We start from the raw sequence: 24,152 nt of genomic DNA, 5'->3' as shown, positions 1-24,152 counted from the left end.
GGATAGGTGGATGGGAGTGTGGATTGGTGGGTGGGAGTGTGGGTGGCTGGGTGAATGTGTGTGGGTGTTTTTTTTTTTTTTCTCTCTCTCTCTCTTCTCGTTCTCTTTGTTTGCGGTATTCAATACAGTGCGATAGTGAAAATTAATGGCATGTTTTGTAATCTTTTTTTTTTTTTTTTACTTTGCTATCAAAATATAAGCAGTTCCAAGTTTGTAGCGTTACTTGTAGTAGTAGTTGTAGTAGAAGTTAATGTTGTTGTTGTTGTTGTTGTTCTTGTTGTTGTACTTTTGTGTTGCAAGCAATTTAATGTTATAACTTTTCGCGTATTCTTCTGTAAGATGTGAAAAACAATAAATTTCCGTTAACTTTTTTTTTATTCAACGAAAGTATGTACCCACATGTACCTTACTACTACTACTACTACTACTACTACTACTAATTATTATTATTATTATTATCATTATTATTATTATTATTATTATTATTCGTCTTTCTGCTACTACTACTACTACTACTATTACTACTACCTCCACCATCACCACCACTACCACTACCACCACTACAGCAATCAGTGGGATCTGTACAGGTGATAAATGGCCCAATCATAACCTTTCTCTTTTGGGACTTGACGGACAGAAATAAATCAGATTACTTTATGGGAGATTAGAGATTACGTTTTAATTAGGAGAGAGAGAGAGAGAGAGAGAGAGAGAGAGAGAGAGAGAGAGAGAGAGAGAGAGAGAGAGAGAGAGAACAAAGGCAGGTGAATAGACTGGTTAATGAACGTCAAAATGCGTGTCAAACTCTCTCTCTCTCTCTCTCTCTCTCTCTCTCTCTCTCTCTCTCTCTCTCTCTCTCTCTCTCTCTCTCTCTCTCTCTCTCTCTCTCTCTCTCTCTCTCTCGACGGCACAAGATAAAAAAAAAAATAGATACAGAAATTAAAAAGTAAAGATCTATCACTTCAGTTACCACTAATGTTTTATTTTTCTGTCTCTTCTCTAAATTTGCACCACACAATTATATCAAGCTGTAGGTGAGGCCATGGTGGTCACTGGATGGGGAGAAATATTAGGATTCGTGTGTTTCATCTCTATGTCTTTGTATCGGGACTTGCTTTGTGTGATCTTGTGCAGTCTAGTAATCTTGTCAATGTTCTTGTGTTCTTGTGTTTTTGTTTTGTTTTTTGTTATCTCTCAACATTTTTTTTTTTTCTCATGTGATACAGTCTTCAATGTGTTTTTTTTTTTTTTCTCTCTCTATCAGTATATGTTCTTTGTTAACGTTTTTTTTTTCTTTCTTTCATTCATTTGTTTTTTCTTTCATTCATTCATTATCTCTTTCTTCTTTTTCTTTTTTCTCCTTCTTCTTCTTATTCCTCTTCCTTCTCGTCTTGTTGTTGTTGTTGTTGTTGCTGTTGCCGATTTTGCTGTTGTTGCTTTAATTGCTGTTGTTATTGTTGTTCTTGTTTTTGTTGTTGACGCTGCTGATGCTGCTTTGATTGTTATTGCTGTTGTCGTTCCTCTTCTACTACTACTTCAACTGCTACTTCTACGACCATTACTGCTTCTTCCTAACCGTAAGGATGTAGCAGTCGTGAAGCGAGGCGGGAGGAGATGCGTGAAGAAGTACTGATGTGCTGAGTGAGGAAGATGTTGGTTCTGGTGGTGGTGGTGGTGGTAGTGGTGGTGATGGTGATGGTGATGGTTGTCTGGTAGGGCGCCGATCATCGGGACGCCCTTCTTTGGCTTTGACTGAACCCTGCGCTGCCACGTACAAGGACAGCCGGATAAGGCTTGGCTGAAGAAGGAGGAGAAGGAAGAGTAGGAGGAGGTTGAAGGAAGTAAGAGGAAGCGAGAGACAGAAAGGAGGAGGAATAGAAGAGAGGGAGTAAAGTAAGGGACTGGAAGGAAGAGAAGAGGAGACTGAAGGAAGGAAAGAAGGAAGGAAGAATGAAACGGCTAGCAGGAGGAAGACTGACGGAAGAAGGAAGGAAGGAAGAGGAGAAGAGAACAAGACTGAAGGAAGGAAGGGGCTGACAAGAGGAAAGCTGAAGGAAGGAAGGGAGGTAGGAAGGAAAGAAGGGCTGAGAGGGGCTAGGAGGAAGGAGGAACACTAAAGGAAGGAAAGAAGGAAGATGCTAACAGGAGGAAAACTGAAGGAAAGAAGGAAGAAAAGCGAGAAGAGCTAGGAGTTGCAGGGGAAGAAGACTTGAAGGAAGAAGGAAGTAAGGAGGGAGAGATTGGGGCTGGGAGGAAGATGAGGGGTGGGAGAGGCAGGCAGGGGGGGGGGCGTGTTGGATCATAAAAGTGAAGCCAGGGTGAGTCCTTAGAAGTGAAGCGAGCAGACGTGACTCTTCTGTGCCCTTATAAGTTCACCATGACACTCCGGCGAGCCATTTACCACCCCCTCCTCCTCCGCCTCCCACTCTTCTTCCTCCCACTCTTCTCTCACTCCTTCCTGCACCATCGTATCTCATCAAATTAGGCTCAGATTCCGAGAAGTAAACCCAGATTTCAGACTATCGAGTCCAAATTTCCGAGAAGTGTCCGAGAAACAATACCACAATTAAAATGAGAGAAAGAAAGCCTGAATTCCGAAAAGACCAACCCAGATTTACGACAGAGACCAAACTTCCATAGAAAAGGCCAAACAATCGAAGAATAAGTGAACAGTTAAGCTATAACAAGCCTATAAGTCGTTCGTTATCTTATTTTTCCTTTTCTTTGCCCTCTCTTCATTTGTACATTTCTTCACCTCCATCTTCCATTTTCCTTCTTCCTCTCACTTCTCTTTCCTCCCTCTCATTTCTCATTTTCCTTCTTCCTCTCACTTCTCTTTCCTCCCCCTCACTTCTTATTTCCCTTCTCTTTCCTCCCCCTCATTTCTCATTTTCCTTCTTCCTCTCACTTCTCTTTCCTCCCCCTCACTTCTTATTTCCCTTTTTTTTTCCTCTCACTTCCCTTTCCTCCCCCCCATTTCTCATTTTCCTTCTTCCTCTCACTTTTCCTCTTCCCTCATCCTTATATTCTTTTCCCCAGATTCTCGAATGGAAAATAAGTCAAATTCACAAAGAAAAAATATCTTAAATGATCAAAGGAAAGTCAAACTGCCCAGAAAAATAACAAACCCACAACCCCGTTAAAACAAGGTTACCGGTCAAAATTCCCTCAAAAAAGCAAGACAGATTTACGAAAAAAAAAAATAATTATTATCTTAAAAGCCCAGTAAAACAAACATACAAATCCACAGTTCCGTTGAAATAATCCTACAAGTCAAAATTCCTGGGGAAAAAAAAATTAAACCGAATTCACGAGAAAAACAATCTTGATAGTCCGAAAACCAAAGCCTGAGCGTCTGGGAAACAGGAACACAAGTCTGTAGTCCCGATAGAAAAGAACCCACAAGTTCAGATTCCACCAAAACCAACCCAAATTCCCCAAAACAATCATAAATGCTAAATAAATAAGCAAATAAATAAATAAAGTGAGCGTCTGAGTCTAAAGTTCCACCACAAGTCTAAATTCACCCATAAACCAAGCCTAATTTCCCAAAACAATGATAAAACCCCCCCAAAAAAAAGTCTGAACATCTGGGAAACAAGCACACAGGTCTACAGTTCGCTACAAGTCCAAATCCCCCCAAAAAAATCAATCTTAATCTCCAAAACAACACAAAAGCTCAAAAAAACAAGTCTGAGCGTCTGGGAACAAGCACAGCCGCCAGAACGTCGCGTCAGATAGCGAGGAAGAGCGTCCATTTATTCCTCTCACCAGCACGAGCCCGCAGACTGTTCCGACACGTCCCCTCTGTGTTCCTGCGCTGACCAGACACTTGCCAGCGAGCTCTTAGACAGTGTCGCGCGGCCCAAGACCATCAATAACACCGGCTAGGGCTTGTGCGTCTGGTCTGCGTCTCGCCAAAGGGAAGTGTCGGGCGGCGGCGTCTGGCGGGGCTGATGGCCGTCCGGGGCGTTGTGTTCAAGACTATGTGATGGCGCCAAATGTTCCCTTTCATCAAGATTATTCTGATTGCCTCGGCTTGGTTAGATTTGCGTAGGATAGGTGTGGTGTGTTGTGGTGTGGTGTGGTGAGGTAGGGTAGGGTGAAGTTTGGTCAGATTTGGTTAGGTACGGTGCGGTACAGTAAGGTAAGGTGTGGTGAGGTAGGGTAGGGTAGGGTAGGGTGAAGATTGGTTAGGTTTGGGTAGGCTACGTGAGGCTAGGATTGATGGGGTTTGGTTAGATTGGGTTAGGTTAGGTAAGGTATGGTGAGATGTGGTGAGATAAGGTAGGATAAGTTTGGTTAGGTTTGGGTAGGCTACGTGAGGCTAGGTTTGGTGGGGTTTGGAAAGATTGTGTTAGGTTAGGTTAGATAAGGATTAGTGATGTAAGGTTAGGTTAGGAGAGGTAAAGTAGAACGACATATGATTAGGTTAGGTTAGGCTCGTCTTATGAAAGCCAGTGATGGAATGTTTGTTCGTACATCAAGCTAACTTAACTTATCCTTACTCAACTCATCACATTTTTTCACCTTGATGAAACTTGCTTAACTCACCTTGTGTAATCAAACCTAACGTAACCTAATCTTACACAACCACTTAATCTCACCTCACATTACCAAACTTTACCTAACATCACCTCATCTAACTTACCTTACCCAGCACAACCTAGACGAACCTAAGCTAACCAAATGTAACTTAACCTAAACAGACTACGTGACAGAAAGTAACGCTAAAAGTCCACAAGGGAAAGTATAAAGACATTAAGTGTGCCCTGATGATTTGTTTCGCGTGTCCCCCTCCCCCCCCCCCTCTCTCTCTCTCTCTCTCTCTCTCTCTCTCTCTCTCTCTCTCTCTCTCTCTCTCTCTCTCTCTCTCTCTCTCTCTCTCTCTCTCTTTGGGGGGTGAACGTGAAGTGCGCGGCTGTTAAGTGTTCTGGGAGCGTCTGATGAAGGTGTTGAGATGCTGGACTGTACGAGCTGTGACCGACCGAGGGAACACCAAAGGGTCTCATTTCAGTGTCATGTTTGATCCTGGAGACGAGACTGATAGATGACTGTGTGTGTGTGTGTGTGTGTGTGTGTGTGTGTGTGTGTGTGTGTGTGTGTGTGTGTGTGTGTGTACTGCGTTTGCATTTAATTTGACACGAGTCGGAGGACGGTTAGATGATAAGAGAACCACGAGACAAAACACACACACACACACACACACACTAATACTCACCCTTTCAGCTTCTTCTTGAATGCCTCGACTCTCGTGCAACTTTCAATTCTCAATCTCCTTCGGTTTCCTCTTCTGCGTCCTCTCTCCGCCGCCTCCCTCTGCGCCTCCGACCCCAGCACCACCTCCACCACCATCACTACCACCAGCATCACCACCACCCATCTCGCAGCCAACATCGCGGTGGCAGCGGCGCGGTAAGGAGTACAGTGGTGCAGTGAGGGAGGGGTCTGTTAGGGCACCAGTGCAAACATGTCATCAAGATTAGGCGCCAAGTAAAGTTTGGAGTGAGTGTTGAGATTAGTCAAGTTGAGCTAATTCGTCTATGTTTGTAAATATAGATAGGAGGGAGTGGCGGGAGTGATGCGCAGGAAAAATTCTTCATAGTACTGTTCGTGTTGACTTTTCAAGCGTTGTATAAGGGCATCTGTCTAAACACACACACACACACACACACACACATTTACATTCCATAGCATCCTTTTCTCTCTGCTTACAAAGACATGTAAAATTCCTACTCATTTCATAGTGAAGAACATAATGAAATCTGCCATGTACTGAGAAATAAAAGAAAAAAATTATGAAAATCGCACATCTAAAAAATCAAATGATGAATAAATCAAATAAATATGTTAGCAAGTTAGCAAGTATTAATAAATCTTACTACAGAAGTCCACATAAACAATTAAATATGTTAGTTAGCTCGTTAGCGAATAGGTAAATGTTAGTACAAAAAATCTATACAGATAAATGAATAAATAAACATGTTAGCAAGTTAGTGAATAAATCAATGTTAGTACAGATATCAAAATAGATGAATAGATAAATAAGTTAGCAAGTTAGTTACTAAATAGACACGTGCTACTTCGAAAAATCTACATAGACGAATGAATAGACATGTTAGCTAGTTAGTGGATAGATACGAATTACCACACACACACACACACACACACACACACACACACACACACACACACACACACACACACACACAACAAAAAATTCACTGTTTGAGGTAATAAAGAATCACTCACCACTAACATAATATCTTTAGACGATGAAAACACCAGATAACGCCCACAACACGATAAAGAGAGTAGGATGGGAGCGAAGCAAAATACAAACATTCATACTTCATAATATAACCATTCATCAGACTCATGTACTCTGAAGATAATACCATGACTACAATGACCAGATTATATAAGACTGCACTAACAAGTCACACTGAGCACTGTTTTACGAGATATTCCTAGTGAGAGAGAGAAGAGAGTGTTGAGATTATGGAGAAAAGGAAGAGAAAGTGTGTTAATGAAGGGGAAGGAGGAGAGAAAATGTCTGGGTTTGAGAAAGAGGACTGAAAGACGAAGAAATGAGATAAGAGAGAGAGAGAGAGAGAGAGAGAGAGAGAGAGAGAGAGAGAGAGAGAGAGAGAGAGAGAGAGAGAGAGAGATTTACATTGAAGAGTATAGCATTAGAAACTTTACAGCATACAGACAAGGAGAGGAACTATTACTCAACAATAAACTCCTAAGTAAAGGCAGTGTTTTCTTGTCCACTCATCCTGCATTCACATCACGTACGCTGCACACTGCTCCTCGTAACACACAACCCATTACCATACCAATAAACAATAATACCTAAACCATAAACATAAATACCCGTAGATTATACTCTCTCTCTCTCTCTCTCTCTCTCTCTCTCTCTCTCTCTCTCTCTCTCTCTCTCTCTCTCTCTCTCTCTCTCTCTCTCTCTCGCATCCTGTAGTCAGTGTAGTTGAATTAAACTGCCTAGTAATATTTCAAAATGTTGCTGCTGTTGTTTGAAGTTCCGTCGCTCCCTCGCAGTTTTTGTCCTCCCTCCCAGCTTAGGGCATCTCAAGGCATTCTCCAGCACGCGGCATGCCCAACTAAAGGCACCGGGTTCCTAAGCACATGCCCCGTCTGGGAGTACAATAAGGAACTGAAGAGATAGCTGGCACCCTCCCTCCCGCCTACACACATACACACACACTCACTCACACGCATGCACGCACATCCACCCGTCCGCCCACTCAGCTCTTCTCTCGCATGATTTCATTTTGTTCTCTCAGTGTAAGCGTGAAGTTACTTATGCACCATTGTCGCTCTTTTGTTTTGTTAGGTTAGGTTAGGTTAGCTGCATCACTGTATTCCATTATGTACTACTGCTATAACAACAACAACTACTACTTCTACTGCTACTACTACTACTAACTACTACTACTACTGCTACTACTACTACTACTTCTACTTCTACTTCTACTACTACTACTACTACTACTACTACTGCCACCATTACTATTACTGTTTAGGGTAGGTGAGATTAGGTTAGGCTAGATTACGTTAGGTTAGGTCAGGTCAGATAGGGTTACGTAGGAAAGATGACCGAAATTACTGACCTAACCTAACCTGTCCCAACCTGAGTGCTGCTCGTTTGCTTAGCCTTCATCTTTACAATTCCACATTCCCTTCTTATAATAGTGTAGCTCAAACAGCCATGTAATGACCAAAGGGTTGTCTTTTCCTTTGTGTTCCTTTGTGTTCATGAAATCCCACTCCTTGTTACGCCGAGCTGAGTAATGTTTTATTATTATTATTATTATTATTTATGTTCGGGAGGCTACAAAGGGAACACGAGGGGAGAACACATAACAGCAGACGTGTTGGCCCTGACGAGGCTCTTTATGTAGGGTAATATAAGCGACCATTAAACGGAAGGCAATTAATCTCTGCTAACTTAAACGGGAGCAGACCATTTCATATCTTGTCTAAGCTACGGACCTTTCACCATAGAATTACGGCTGTTGGGACGAGGCAGTATCAGGGTGCAAGTAACACTGTGATAGACTTAAGAACACATGGCTTCTTTTCTTCTTATAATTATGTATTTTCTACTCTTTTGTATTTTGCATCACGTTGAAATTCCCCTTCTTGACTCACTTAACTAGCTAGCTGAGGCAGGGAGATGAGAGGGATGAGCGTGAGAGTGTTTCCAGATGAGTCAATAAACTAACTGAGGCTGAAAGGGGATCAACGGCGATAAATATTACCATGTGAGTCAACTATCTAATTAACTAGCTGAATAAATCATCTAACTATCTAACAACTAACTAAGTGAAGCTGGAAGATGAACGGAGAAGAACATTTGAGCATTAACATGTGAAACTAGGACTAACTAACTAAACAGGTAGCTAAGTAACTGAAGCTGGAAGGTGAACAAAGATTATCATTTGAAGATTAACATATGAAACAAAAGACTAACCAAAAGACTCGGTAACTAAGAGGCCATCTCACAAAGTAACTAACCAATTAACCAACTAACTAACGAACTAACTCAAAAACTAACTAACCAACTCACAAACGAACTAACAAACTACTAAACTAAAACTGAGAAAAAAAGAAGGGAAGACTGAACATTTGAACATTGCCACAAGAGTCAACAAACTAACTCACTGACTGGAGCTGGGAAGATAATGATGCGAGAGAGGGAGGGAGCATTGCCAGCCTCCACAGATGAGTCAGTGTTTGTTCTTCAGAAAGCCTCGGTAGGAAGCGCGAGTTTCTCTACACACACTTATCAGACGGCACGACACCACTTGGAAATGTTCTGGTCACATTGATAGGTATTACGAAACTTTTAGGGGCTTTGTTTAGGTTCGATTAGGTTAAGGTAAGTTAGATTTTGGTTGGGTATAGTTTAGGTTTTGGTTAGGTTAAGTTAGGTTATGTACGTTTTGGTTAGTTAGGCTTTGGTTAGGCTAGGTTTCAGTGCTTTTTGTACTATAGTGGAAGTTACTGTGGTTTTTGATAATGTTTTCGTGATTCTAGTGATAATTTAACACTGATGGGTATTCTTGAACTTTTGTGGCTTTGTTTACTTAGGTTCAGTTTTGGTGCTTTGTTTCGTTTACTTTTGGAAGCTTTTAGTAGAAATTAATGTGTTTTTAATAGCATTTTCATGATTGTGATGATAGTTTAACAAACTCTGCACCGTTAAAGAGAAATAAGAACTCTCATCACAAGCCAGTTAATCATTTATGTCTGGTTGTTTATGTGCGGCTTCTGAAAATAATCCTAATAAGAGAACACAGCTTTAAAGAAAACGAGTTAGGCTTATCTGGGTTACTTGGCATTCGTTGAAGCTACTGTGTCTTTTTGTTTTTAATCGTAGTTTTATTATTCTGCGTAGTGATAGCTTAACATGGGTCGTGCACCAGTGACGAGAAAAAATAACTATGAAAACCCGACTGATCATCTTTGTTTTCATTTATTTCTATTCTAATAGCACAAGTCATAGCCTTTAGATCCATATCCTCAAACATTTAGGCGTCTCATCTCGACTACTGTGAACTGGCTATAGTGAAAGTTATTGCGGCCAAAGAAAACCAGATGAGGAAAGAAGATCGTAAGGAAGACAGTGAGATGGATGGATGGAATTACGTTAGAACTGCAAAAAATGTGAGTCACAGAGGAAGATGCAAGGGACAGAAACGACCGGAGACTCGTTCATGGCGCCAACTCCTGACTAGAAACACTGAGAAAGGAGAAGAGTGAAAGTTATTGAGGCCTTGAAGCGTGTTCTTATGGGTTTAGTGATAGTTTAATAAGGATTCGCACCACCAGAGCAGATTAAATCGTGAGAACCCAACTGATCATCTCTGTAGTCTTTGAAAATAGTCATGAGAGAAGCCGTAAGTGTTTCGAATACGAGTGTGAGTGTTTATCAATACGAGGCAATATCGTTTATCACAGAGAAGTGTGTGCAAGTGTTCAAACAAGACGCTGTGTGCTATCAAGTCTGCCATAGTGTGTGTTACTTGCTTCCAGATATTGCCTCGTTTCAACAGCGTAATTGTATGATAAAAGGTCCGCTGCTTAGACAAGATATGGAATGGTCTGCTCTCTCTTAAGTCAGCCGTTAACTTAAAGTGAGCTCAGATTACCATACATAAAGATCCTGGGATTAAGGATCATATTCTGAAACACTTCTGCGCCGCACCTCCATTACATTCAAAAGCCTCTTGATGAAATAAAGCGACTTTTTACGTTTTTTTTTTTTTTTTTATGGTTTTGGTGATAGATTAATAAGATTTATATATCATTTACAAGAGAAATCCTCTTGAGAACCCGGCAAATTATCTTTGTAGCCTCTGAAAATAGTCGTGGTGAGAGCAAAGGTTTTCAGAATAGGGGCTCAACTACGCTAAGTTTACTATAAGGGTTGTATGTATTTATTTATCAAGTTATTAACTTTGATAACTAATGTTGGTGTGTCGTAACGAAACTAATAAGTGAGTTGAATGTAATGTCAGGATGTCTTCATGGATATTGTCATAGTAAATACTGTATTTCTACTACTACTACTACTACTACTACTACTAACACACACACACACACACACATACACACAAAGCTCTCCCGCTCAGAATTCACCGTGACTGCTTCATTTTCCTTAATCTTAGCGGCATTTCCACCCACACAGTGACACCGCCGCATTTTTCCCCTCACTACGCTCCGCCCTCTTGGTTAGCAGCGGGGTGGGTTAGGTTAGGGTTTGTTTAGGTTAGTAAGTCACTGCAATCTAAACAAAACTTACCATTATGCAGTATCCTAGCATGTTTGTCTGTCTGTTTGTCTCTCATATATACCGCATTCTAAATATTTTAACTCTCTCCTAAAGATATATATCAAAATAGACACTTACCGATGAGTTATAGTAAAAACAACACAAGTATCTTCACACTGTCTTTCGCGTAAGAGTGGCGCGTCTTGGAAGGCAGTGACACAAACACACGCTTCGCCGCCCCGCTTCCCGCCTTGCCCTCGCCTCCTGCAGTCCTCCCGCCACCCAGGACTCAAGGGGACTGACTCACTCGCCCTGCACGCTCACCACCAACTTGCTTGAGAATTGAGCAACCTGCCAACCCGCCTTCCTCCTGTTGTCCTGAATATTTAAGATGTGTTTGCATGCCTTCTTGGAGCGCCTCCCTTGCCCCTCTCTTTTGCCGCAGCCTCTTGCACTAAAGTAGCCATGCTTGTGTGGTTGGTTAGCACGTTATTCGCCCTTACTCTGCTAGACAATATTTTCCTTTAATACATATATTTTTTTTTTGAGACGTGTTGTAAACTCTCTTAAATATTTGTGTAGGGAAAAATAGCTTTATTGTCTCTCTTTTCTATTTTAATCTCAATGCAAACGATTTTTTTACAGAGCCATGAAGGTTATCAAAAGACGACCATAACAGTGAGAGAGTTGAATCTAGACATCGATGGTGAGTGTCCGGCCTTACCTAATGTGCTTTTAATTCGTTTAGTTTCTCTAGTTGTCTATAACGTGTATTTGTCATCAGGCATCAGTAAGCACTGCTCTGGCCAGTCGCTCGAGTTAAGAATTAGCTTTAGGTTCTTCAGTTTGGTTTTCGTGAACTTTTAACTTTCTGGGAGCAACAATACGCAGTTTTCTTTTTTTTTTTTTTTTTCGCGCGCGCGCGTGTGTGTGTGTGTGTCTGTGTGTGTGTGTGTGTGTGTGTGTGTTTTCATCTGTCCGTCTGTCCATTCTTGGTCAGCTTGTCAACCTCCACCAGTAATGGAAAAGAGGAAAAAATGTAATTTCAGTCTTGTTCCAAAAGATTGTTGTCTAAACCAGTGATAGTCAGCCTGGGTGTATGATTTATTTATTCATTTTTTTTTATCATTTATTTTATTTATCTATTTTATTATTTTTTTTTTTTTCAAAGAGTACTTAGAAATACTGGGGTACATGGAGGGGCACATGACATGGCCAGTGTGTATAAGAGTGCACAGTACGAAAAGTTGTCTTAGGAAAAAAAAAAAAAAGTCCTGTTTACGAAGGCTAAGTATAAAAATAATCTCTAAAAAGTTATAGGTATTGCAGGGAAAGTTTGTCTAGCAGAGAATCCAAGGAGTGTTGAAATACGAGGTCTGGTGGGGAGTCTTGGAGTTGCCGCTTCGTGGGGATAAATAGTATAGAATGGTTAAGTCTACTGTTGTTAGGGCCAATGAATCTGTTGCTGTTTGTTCTTCTTCAGTGTTCATTTGACGTAAGGATTCAAACTACCCGCCGCACAGGAAGAGAATAGCTTGTAAACAGTCATTCTTTTTTGCCTTCCATCCTTCCTTCTTTCCTTTCTCAACTTCCTTTCTTCCCAACTTGCTTCCGTCATGCCTTCCTTTTCTCCGTCTTTTCTTTCTTTTACTTTTCCTTCTTTTCTTCCATCCTTCCTTCCTTCCTTCTTTCTTTCCACCCTTCTTCCATTCTTCCTTTTTTCTTCCATCCTTCCTTCCTTTCTTCCATCAGCCCTTCCTAATTTACTTCCTTCCTGATGTACTTCCTTCTTTCCTTCCCATTTTATCGCGCTTGTAGAGAAAACTTGAGCAGTACAGTAGTTTAACAACCCACTGGTGTAAGAAGTGATCGGTTGACTCGAGGCTTTGAGTCACGGTTCGCATCCTTAAATGTCTCGGCATCTTAGCTTGACTAGTTAAAGCAGACTGTATTGAAAGTTATTTGGGGGGGGTTTTCAGTATTGTTTCCATGATTGTAAGGAATATTTAAAGATTATTGTATGTTATTAGTGTGAAAAATGCCCATGAAACTTGAAAAATCATCTTTGTAGTTAATGAAAATTGTCCTGATGAATGCAACAACCTGTTTAGAGTTCGGAGCTTCTTGAGTTACGGGTGAAAAAGGCGCGAGTGTGAGGTCCGCCCGTGGAACAACGCCGCTTATGTTTTGCTGTTGAGAAGGAAATCACGCGCTAGAATATGTCGCCCAAGTATGGATGGATTTATTTATTTGTTTACTTAATTATTTAATATCTGTTATTTATAGCTATTTATTGGTTTAGTATATAAGTTGCTATCACTGTATGGTTATTATTATTATTATTATTATTGTTATTATTATTATTATTATTATTATTATTATTATTAGTTGTATTTACGATTTCCAGTTTTGATGCAATTTAGTTTGTTTCTTTACTGGTTTCGTACGTTATTATTTTTCCCATGTGTTTTATCCTCGTAGTAATCAGTTTTATGGCGGACTGAATGAAAAGTCAAATTCCATCGTTCAGTTATAATTTTATTGTCTTAAATGGTTACTATAAAATTATTACTATGGAAGTTTTAGTTTTTTTTTTTTTTTTTTTTTTTTTTAGGTTTTTAAGTCTCTCTCTCTCTCTCTCTCTCTTACTGGTTTTGGTAAGACTGCTACATCATGTCTTTCAATTATGTATGCAATATACTGCTGTCGATGATATAGTATTTTAAGTACAAAACTTTCCTTCACACAATTGATTACAATCTCTTTCATCATTTATTAACTAAATTGACTCTATTTTAGACTTTTCTCTAATCAACTTGTTAGGAGGAGCAGCATTCTTTTTGTATTTATTTATTATTCAATTTTTTTGTGCACCAACTTACAGCACACACAAAAAAAAAATAATAATAATGAGGGATATTAAAGTCCATATGCTTTTTTTGCAGACATTTATTTTTTCACTTCATATAAAATACTGGTTTACCATACATACGTACGTACATACATACATACAGAACATACATATCACCTTTAAATTTTGCTTACCCTAATTCAGGCTGCACACTTAGGATAACAATATACCTAATTAAGAACACAGGATACAACCACTGCTCACCCACTGACAGCCGCCTCTCAGCCCAAGGTGGACGCAACACACACACCACAGCAGCTTGCATAGTGTCATCACCACACGGGTTGTCTTTGTACACTGGTGGCCACAGAGTAACCCCCCACTCATCTCCACTGCGCTTTGCTTTCTCTCATCTTAACCACCTTACATCCATGGCCAGCCTTTGTTTACACTCACAATGCTAAGAAATTATTTGTATGGATACTGAAAGGAAAGAATGTTAGGTTAATTTTATCTTTTATGGTACAGAGCTTATGGAGACTGTTAGTACATAAATCTATCTATATACCAGGCTAGCTATCCAACACAGGATGGCTCAGACAAAGCCTTATGCTCACTAGTTTCCTGGACCATCTTGCTGTATGCCAGGAACTTGGGCATAGCACAGCTGGTTACATGCATCCTTAGTTGTAGTACATATATAGTTATAGGTGACTATGGAAAAAATTGCTGAGTAGTAAAAGGGTCATGTTCTCTTATCGTGCAGTCTCTTAGCAAAACCTGACACTCGATAGACTTACTGATCAGAGGACTATGCAAGACACAGTGGAGGTGAGTGTGTTATGTTACTCTTCTGTTATCCATGTACAACAATGAAAAGCAAACTAAATCTTGAGAACCAAATGATATGGTTACTTTATATCCAAAATAACTGAAAAAAATAATCAGTCTTCAATACTTAAGGGTGCTGCTGGAACATATTAAAACTCTTAAAGCTACACTTCAAACACAACTCAGAAAGTGTAGCCACCTTTTCCTTAGGACCAGAATAAGAAAATTTCACTGTTTACATTGCTTTTGGATTACCTCATTGTATGTCAAATGTTAAGGATAAATAATTTGATTGTGAACTTTGTATTGCAGGAGTCTCCAGCACTACAACAGCTCCACTCCCTGCATCACTGATGCCAACCAATACCTCCGGCATTGCACAGTCAATGGATGCTACCCTTTTTTTTTCTCACATGTAGCACACAAGTCCTGCCATCCATGCTGCAGCTGTCTGAATGGCAACATGCTCTGAGGTAATCCAATCAATAGGACTTCACATAACACTCCAATGAATTATCAGGCAAGCATCCCAAATGTGTCAAATTCCTTCCTGCAAGGTTTATTTACTCAGCAGGTGAATGTATATGACTATTGCAGGTTAGTGGATCATGCTTACCGGTGATTCAGGATTGTATTCTTAAGTGTTTTCTTCTCTCTCAAGGACTAATTTCAGAGGCCACACATGATTAGTTGGGTTCTCATAGTACTATTTTCCTACTGATAATGTAGTATCCATTTTGAATGTATAATCATGGAAAACATCTTAAAAACCCCTAGGACTTCCACTACAGCCTGTTAAAAGAAGTCTAGATAAGATGCTGAAACATTTGAGAATACAGTCCTCAGTATAAACTGTACTGTACACATTAGCAATGAACCTCTACATGTGGGAGTCAAGGTACAGACACACATGCACCTCCCTGAGAACCTGGATGAGAAATATCTGGCTGGCATCACCTGAGAAAATGTTTTAAGCAAGGAACACACAATACAAAGCTGGTGAACAGAACCTTCAGGCACAACACATCCCCAGAAAGATTACAACATGGTCTAGAATTAATGTAAAGAACAACACTGATACAAACATATTTTTTCATGAGATCTTGTAACATTTTTCTTACACATTTTTTTTTTTAACAGGTTTTGTAAATAATCCCTTTCTTTGGTAAATCTTGTAACACCTTTTCTTCAACAGGTCATAAATAAGGATGTCGACTCACAATCATAGATAAGCCAGTGGAGTTTGGAGGTCACAAGATGATTCCACAATACCTGGCACAAATGTGGTCACCTGGCACAAGTGTGGTAGACTCACTCTGTGAATACAGCTTCTTTCCTATCCACCAACCACCAAACATCAAGACCTATGTATCCTACAGCACAGTTTGTATATCTCAAAATAACTATGTACATATTCTGAAAATAACACATACATTGTACTTTGGATCACCACAGTGGAGTGCACACATGCCAAATACAGAAAGGGCTTGAATCACTTACAATTTCATGTGCAATGGTTCCCCAGAATTCACAAGGGCTATGCTTCAGACAGCCTCTTGAATACCTAGGAGACATTGTGGTTGTGTTCATCCTGAGGTTAGAACTTGTTTGATTTTGGAGATTCTAAACCTGACAAACACACACTTGGTATTTAAAGTCCGAAATAGTGAAAATATTAATAGTACCATGAAGTTTAGAAGTCAGAATAAGCAGACAAATAACATTTTTGAGATTAGACTTTATGATCCAAAATAGAGAAATGAACACTAAAATCCAAAATAGGGAAATGAACACTTCAAGATAATCTGTTCATGTCAGAAAGATAAGAGAAATGAACACTATTCAGATTTAAAATAAGAGAAATGAACACTTCAAGATAATCTGTTCATGTCAGAAAGATAAAAGAAATGAACACTATTCAAATTCAAAATAAAAGAAATGAACACTTCAAGATAATCTGTTCATGTCAGAAAGATAAGAGAAGTGAATACAAGTTCTTAAGGCCTGGAAGAGTCACGTACAAAGGGAAAACCTGTGTCTGTAGCTGCAAAAACATTACTAATCTTTCCTTCATTTCTGTGGTATTGCGCAAAGGCACATTCACCTCCACCTTCCTTTCACTGGAGTGCATGATCCTGTCTACACATGAATAAACCTGCACTAAAATTCAATCCTGAGGAAGATACTCAACTTTCTTCTAAAAAATAGTTATATAAATAAGAAAAAAATCTTGTACTAAAGTCACTGCCAAACCCTAATCATTATAATAACAAAAACTCAGTAATGGGATAAACTTTCCTAAACATAATGCAAGAGAAAACTCACAATCATCCAAGAAAATGAAGAAAGCAAGTACAGTAAATGTCTACTTGACTTAATTGCATAACTCCATTCTGGTACATCAAACATTTTGTCTTGAGTATGAAAGTTTTTGATTTGGCAATCTCCTGTATGGGATGCCAGCCTGGTATACAGATTCAAAACACTGCAGAAGGAATACCAGGAGAGGGTGTAGTGGTGCATGAACTGTCCAGTATGCTATAACATCAGTAACTGCTGGCTTACTTACCATAAGAAGCCTCAGAACACTGTTTGCTACAATTCAGTAGTGCATCACTTGCTCTAATGCTTGTCATTTCAACCCTTTAAGAGCATTACTGAGAGCCAAAAGAACCTTATCTGTACATGCATGGCCAGATATCTATACTCTTTTTACTGTCAGAAGAACGTTTGGGCATTGGCAGAGCCCTGTTGGTTACTCTGCTACATCACACAATTTCTCTTAAATATATCAGTTCTTTTAACTTTTTCATTGAAATTCAAGTGTTAAGTATGGATTATTCAGCTCATCAAATCATGCAGTGCTATGAATTATTTGAGTTTTAGGATAATAAATAGTCTGGGTTTTACATAAGTATCACAACATTTGACAACACAGCTTTGTAGCGTTATCATGTAGGTCAAGCACCCAAGGTGTTTATCAATAAGGTCAGGTGACTCAAGCCAGAGAGATGGGTGGCTCAGCCTCTCAGGGGTCACTCCCACAATGGAAGCAACTCACAAGCACTCATGTGTTCTTCACAGCCAGGAGAAAGAACTTGTTTACAACATGAATAGGTATTTTTGGGGGCCAATGGAGGTCCTAACATTGCACCCTCCAGAGCAATAGCTCGAACAGCCAAAGCCACTCATGTGAGTGAGACGACAGTGCAACAAATCTGCTCTGCCCCACTGAGATTACGCTACACAATTAACACGAACAAATAAATTATAGAAAAATTATTCACACAATATCCTACAATACTGAGAGAGAGAGAGAGAGAGAGAGAGAGAGAGAGAGAGAGAGAGAGAGAGAGAGAGAGAGAGAGAGAGAGAGAGAGAGAGAGAGAGAGAGAGAGAGAGAGAGAGAGAGAGAGAGAGAGAGAGAGAGAGAGAGAGAGAGAGAGAGAGTCACCGACTGGACATCAACTGACTAAAGAAATGTGTACTTGTCCCTGACTGAGGATGCAATACTTGTAAAGGATTACACTATTGCCAGCTTGTCATACTTGAAATTATTACTATATGGTGTAGTGTGTAATGTTTGGCACCGTAAGATACCAAACATTTTACAGGTGGCTCACAACACTGGGAGGCAAACACAACACTCCAGGACACCACTCTCTCCAGCAACTTATCTAGCAGTGCACAATGAAGGTTCAATGTTTAGTGTACTGTGGAGTGGCCTGACACCATTCATGACATGGTAATAGATAATATCCATAAAATGTTCATTTCTGCCATACAAAAATATCTATCTATATGTACACATATACAGCTTAACATATGATGAAGCAAATAGCAGCTCAAAACTGCACCTATCTACTGTTAGAACATTGGAAGAAACACTTCAAAATAACAAATAAACCAAGTTAATTGAATACCATACAACTATTTACAAAATGGGTACAGCCTGAATTAGACAAAAGTTGTATGATAAATAGTGACTTATTATTTGTAGTTAAATTTGTTGACAACAATAAATATCAGTAATTACATCCACTGAAAACACCAAATTACATTAGTCAGTAAATTTTCCTCAGTCAGTCAGCCAAAGAAAGACAGAACAACAAGAGATGACTTTTCAAACACACACACACACACACACACACACACACACACACACACACACACACACACACACACACACACACACACACACACACAAACACACACACACACACACACACACACACACACACACACACACACACACACACACTTGTCCATGGCTATGTAAGTCTAAGAAGCTGTGTAATGCATGCAAGCTGAACCATGACTTAGCACAGCTTTGCAACAAATCAAAAATAAGTCTGTCATCCATCATAAAACTCCAAAGGGACTGCAGTCTAGTTAACCACACATGGCTGTGCTCATCACCTTAATCTCAAACTCCTTTTTGCAGAAATCTACAAAGGGGACGGCCTATCACACAGCTCTGCAGCCACGCTGGAAGAACACTGCCACTGTATTTCCTGCCCATCATGCAAGGCAACTAAAAGAGAACTGAGAGAGAGGCTGGGAACCTCCTCTGTGTATTTACTCATTTACCCCTATAGTGAGATGAGATAGTTATTGCTTCAACAGCATGAAATCTTGAAACTTGATACCTGGTGATCATTTATCAGTAAAACTTGCCTTGCTGTGTCTTGTAAAGTGAACTTGGATTACTGTACCTCAGATTTTTTATGTTATACAAGATGCATTTTCTTCCACGTAAAAATGATAATAATGACCTTGACCCGAGCCAACATAGCCTGACAATGTGGCAAAAACTTTGGATTTTTGGCAGTGTGGTCTTTGCACTATAGGTTCATGATGTGTGTGAGTGAAAACAGTACAGTTTGAAACAAAGGCTGGCATGACCCCTTCTGCTAATGTTAGTCATTGTTTTAATCCTACAGGAAGGACAAACTGCATGACATCACAGTAGCTTGAGGTATAACCACTCAATTTACAATACCTCAGTAAGTTAAGCATGGACCAACCAGGCAACAATGTAACAAGGTTTAATGTGGTAGCTGTGGTATTTATTATTCTGGAAGCAGTGTGTTCCTTCAGCCCCATCCACACAATGAAGCACAGACCAATGGGCAGTGCTGGCCAGCAGGCAGAGTATGTACCAGCACAATTGCTTTGTTATCAAGTGAATGGTCTGGGCCAGCCACAAATGAGCAGGAGTCAGTGGAGGCAGTCTTTGTCAAAGGTGGGTGTTATCATTTATCTGATAATTATTTTTTTCCACTTTATCAATTCATTGGTATTGCCGATAATTTTGGTTCAAAACTAATGATAATCAATAATTTTAGTTTTTTTGGAACACGAGCATGTTGAAGTTTTAAACTTTTAAAATCAATTTAAATTTTTTTCTAAGATTTTTTTAAAGTTTTTAAGATAAATATAAAAATAAAGATTTGGTTTTATTGATTTTTTTTATCTATTGATTTTTATTAAGTTCTATTAAATGAAGAAAATGTTGTCTAGGCAGTGAGGCAAACTTTTTTGCTGGATCACTATTATTAATAGTATCATGCACAGCCCTTTGCTTCCACGAGAAACTTTGAATGTCTGGCCACGACCCAACAGAGCTTGCCAATCTGGTGGCACAGCACAGTACTGCCATCAGCAAGAGCACTGCCCTCATTTGCCTGTGTGCTCAAACATCACTAGGCAAACAGCTCACTTGTGCAGACTGGGCTTTATAGTATATTCAATATTATGTTTACTTGAAACACAATGTTCTTTGCTTTTCTACTTGCTATACAAGCATTCAGCAGCTTTTTCCAGCTTCATATAACTGAAATTCAACCTGCATTTTAATAATTAATGTCATTTAATTATAAAAAAAAAAAGTGAAATGTTGACAAAATATGAATGACAAATTTTTTACACTATAAATATCAAACAGTAAAAAGGGATATGAGATTAATGTCATAAATTCACTCAAGGAAATTAAACCTTCTCATCATACTGACCACAACTCCAAACAAAGGAGAGGCGAAAATTATCCGTTCTTGTCACAACAAGCATGTTTTCACCTCTCATCAAAAAAAAACTTAAGCACAAGGTATATATATTTGCTTTATATTTTGCAACATTGTCTCTAGACATAAATATGGAAGAGTTTAAGTCCAATGCCAAATATTTTCCTTCACAAACTGAAAACAGAGATGGCATTCCTTAATTGTTTCCCATCTGTGAGTGAAATGTGTGGCCCACTGCCGTGAGCTGCCAGTTTTTTTGTCTTTTTAACTTTTTATTTTTTTTGGCTTTGACTGTAACTTTATCTTTTTACTGTCTAATGTATCTTTAGTGTGGCTGTGGAAGTGTATGGTGATTGCTGATATTAAAAATGAGATAGTAAAAGGTAGTCATAACGGTGAAACATCTTCACATTAAGGGCTGTAGTGAATGACTGTGGTCTGTAAACATACTGTGGATCTGTGGAGAGAGAGAGAGAGAGAGAGAGAGAGAGAGAGAGAGAGAGAGAGAGAGAGAGAGAGAGAGAGAGAGAGAGAGAGAGAGAGAGAGAGAGAGAGAGAGAGAGTTGGGGGGGAAGGGGGGGAGAGAAATGGATCCAGTAGTAGAAGGCATACTATGATGAGGGAGGATGTGTAATTTCTTCCATGGATGCCAAAGGGCTGAGGTAAAATCTTTAAACTGGTTGAAGAATGTGTGTGTGTGTGTTTACCTAGTTGTATTATACAGGAAATGAGCCAAAGTTCATTTCATCCTGTCTCCATAACCATATTTATCCAGTTTCTCTTTGTGTGTGTGTGTGTGTGTGTGTGTGTGTGTGTGTGTGTGTGTGTGTGTCCAGTCTCAGCCCTCCCCCATGACAAAGGGGTACAAAGGCCTGGTACACAACACACTACCGGTGGCAGCCTGTGGTATCAGTGTATGTTGTGCAATCACGGGGACACATAAATAGATACAAAACAAAATGTACCATAACACAAAACACTAAACTTATAATTATTCTTCCCAGAGCCCCAAGGACTTACATTAAGGGTGTCTAATCTACAGGTAGCCTTGTCCTTCCCTTGTGTCTGCTATGCTACACACTACACCACAATATGAACTGCCTTACTCCTACCGTGACCTCACAGGTACAAATCATAAAGCTATGAAGAAGCAATAGCTGTGTAGGGTCTGATCAAAACATACAATTCTAGCACACAGATGCAGCCTTAGAAATAAAAGCAATATACTGTCACAGCCAAAATTTATAATTAAAATTATCTGCTTATAAAAGATAAAAAGTCTATGGAGAAATCTACCTTCTCTGTATGCATCATTGTTACTCCGAACAGCGCGGCATTACAAAAAAAAAAAAAACAAAAAAAAAAAAAAAAAAAAAAAACATCCAAAAATAATTATTTTACATTATTTACAAGAAAACTGTAAACTAAAACTGGCTATTGTCTTGTTTAAATTTTACATATGGCATAAAGTGTATAGGCTGTAATGAACTCAATATTTTACAAGTATGAACTAATGGTAATTTTATCCCAGTGATGATTTAGAACTCCTGCACTACAAGAACATTATTGAGACTATTCATACTCATGCAAGGGCTTCCATTACTCACTATTTTTTAGCCGGGAAGCATCACTCACAGGTCGCACAATTCGCGTCAATGGTTCGCTATATCTATTCGCTTATTCCAGCTTTCAACTGGAGTGCTGTGGAGAGATCCATTGTGCAAGATCCAATTCAACCAGCTTTTTGTTTAACAGCACAAACTGAAAAAAAATACATTTGTTAACTGCAATACAACACAACAGGACTGCACCACTAACAAGTACTGTCTTCCCACACCAGTATCACCTCACCTCTTTCAATGCATCCCAGGCACTTCCCAACTAATGATACTCCACTTTCTCTCTCTTGCCTACTTTAGATGACCTCACTTTCAATGCATCCCAGACACTTCCCAACTAATGATACTCCAACACTTTCTCTCTCTTGTCTATCTCACTTTCAAAACTTATCAACTTTTCACCTTATCCCCCACATCCAACAATCTTCATAAAACATTTTGGAATATACATACAGTACACCTAAAAATCAAGCATAAAAGCATATACATAACCCTGGAATCAGAGCCTATGACTTCATTTCACTATCAGCATTAATCCCATCACAGTCCTCAAGATCTAGATTGGTGTCTCCTAGCCTGGTCCATTGTACAAGGGAGACAATCAAAATTCTCAGGGTCATCAATCAGGAAAGGACAAGAAATAATGAGTTCAAGCATGATAAAATTAGTTAAAAAAAGAGATAGGAACAAGCTGGTTCTCAGAGTGGTAAATGAATGGAAAAGACTCAGTAATCAGGTTGTTAGAGCCAACTCATAAGGGAGCTTTGAATAAGATTAAACAAATTCACAAATGAGGATGTGTGGAAATAGGTAGGCATGTTTTATAAAGGGACTGCCACATATCAGCCTGATGGCTTCTTGCAGCTTCCCTTCCTTGTGTTCTCATGCACTCACTTGATCCTGGTCCCGCCGGTAAAGGTTTATCAAGGGAACATAATCTTCAGTATAGGACACCACCACCGCAAACAGGATCACTCCACTCGCCCACTCCTCCATCGCTGCAGAGGCGGCATCACTCCACATGTCACCTGAAGCACAAGAGGACATGTCACCTCCATCATGTTGCCACTGCTCCTGCTTTGTGTAAGTCTGGTCAAACACTTGTCATGTATAAGGTTAGTGCAGTCAGTAGGGAGGTTTATTGTAACATTATGCAAATTCATAGATATGGATTACAGGTGGTCACAGGAATGTATGTGCTCTATAGGGACAGTCTTGTTTTGGCCTGTTGGTTTCCTGATGCTTTCCTTAACTGGTTATGGATAATGTGAGTAATGTCAACACATCTGTTTGTGATCTCTCTAAAACTCATATAACTTTATGTATTTGATTAGTAGTTGTCTGATCTTTCTTACAAATGTAGCATAAGCTTGTGCCTCATGTTACTGACTGACTTCTTTATCACCATACAAATTTGTATCACTGGCTTTCTATCATAATAAATATTTGCAAGCACAAAATATATCATCTGCCTTCCTCAATGAGTGGAATGTGAACCTCCACAATTGTGATTAAAAACACTGACACTCATGGCAAGATAAGAGAACATTTTAAATGAATGTTGCGTCACACAACACCTCTCATTCAGGAACTAAAATATGGCTACTCTTGGAATTTAATTAAAATATTATCTTACCTCATCTCATGTGTCAAGAGCTACTTTTCTGAGTGATAACTCCAAGTTAATTTATATAAATGATGAGAAAAATAAGTAATCATGATGTTTTATATGAATGATGAAACATTTTGACACTGGAAACATAAAAATAAAATATCTTCCATTTCTCTAACTTAATTCACTACCAAATTTTACTTTATAAATCTCAATAATTACTGCATAAACATTATGTATTATATGTACAGAGTATAGATAGTTTAGAATCTATCCTTCAAAGTAATGAAGATAATATAAAAATTCAAATAACTAGATCCCTCTGTCAAGTTCAAGTATTAAGTGGGCCTTTTTTTATACAAATTTTTGTTGTCCTTGGCCCTTGGCCTTGCTTATAAAAAAATGAAGAAAT

The 24,152-nt window shown here is 39.3% G+C and overlaps 3 protein-coding genes across 12 annotated transcripts in view; 1 reads left to right on the top strand and 2 right to left on the bottom strand.

Annotated features, from left to right (window-relative positions):
* LOC135088777 (collagen alpha-1(I) chain-like) overlaps positions 1-11,110 on the bottom strand; it is a 54,574-nt gene extending 43,464 nt beyond the window's left edge. The window contains exons 1-2 of one of the 2 annotated variants that reach the window (XM_063983798.1): positions 10,943-11,110; positions 5,222-5,448 (exon numbers count right to left, since the gene is read on the bottom strand). In XM_063983798.1, coding sequence (XP_063839868.1) covers positions 5,222-5,397 — 176 coding nt within the window. In that variant the 5' untranslated portion in view covers positions 5,398-5,448; positions 10,943-11,110. The remainder of the gene's footprint in view (positions 1-5,221; positions 5,449-10,942) is intronic. The other variant, XM_063983796.1, reaches the window with a different exon arrangement.
* LOC135088776 (probable ubiquitin carboxyl-terminal hydrolase MINDY-4) overlaps positions 1-16,682 on the top strand; it is a 96,969-nt gene extending 80,287 nt beyond the window's left edge. For all 5 annotated transcript variants that reach the window (XM_063983788.1, XM_063983791.1, XM_063983787.1 and 2 more), the window contains one exon: positions 14,799-16,682. In XM_063983788.1, the coding sequence (XP_063839858.1) occupies positions 14,799-14,905 (107 nt within the window). In that variant the 3' untranslated portion in view covers positions 14,906-16,682. The remainder of the gene's footprint in view (positions 1-14,798) is intronic.
* Positions 13,736-24,152, bottom strand: part of LOC135088773 (uncharacterized) — a 28,367-nt gene continuing 17,950 nt past the window's right edge. For all 5 annotated transcript variants that reach the window (XM_063983782.1, XM_063983783.1, XM_063983781.1 and 2 more), the window contains 2 exons: positions 23,023-23,156; positions 13,736-22,270 (listed from right to left, as the gene is read on the bottom strand). In XM_063983782.1, the coding sequence (XP_063839852.1) occupies positions 22,199-22,270; positions 23,023-23,156 (206 nt within the window). In that variant the 3' untranslated portion in view covers positions 13,736-22,198. The remainder of the gene's footprint in view (positions 22,271-23,022; positions 23,157-24,152) is intronic.

The sequence above is a fragment of the Scylla paramamosain genome, chromosome 31 (genome assembly GCF_035594125.1).
Source record: "Scylla paramamosain isolate STU-SP2022 chromosome 31, ASM3559412v1, whole genome shotgun sequence".
In the NCBI taxonomy this organism is placed as follows: Eukaryota; Metazoa; Arthropoda; class Malacostraca; order Decapoda; family Portunidae; genus Scylla; species Scylla paramamosain.
This window is presented reverse-complemented; position numbering and strand designations above follow the sequence as displayed.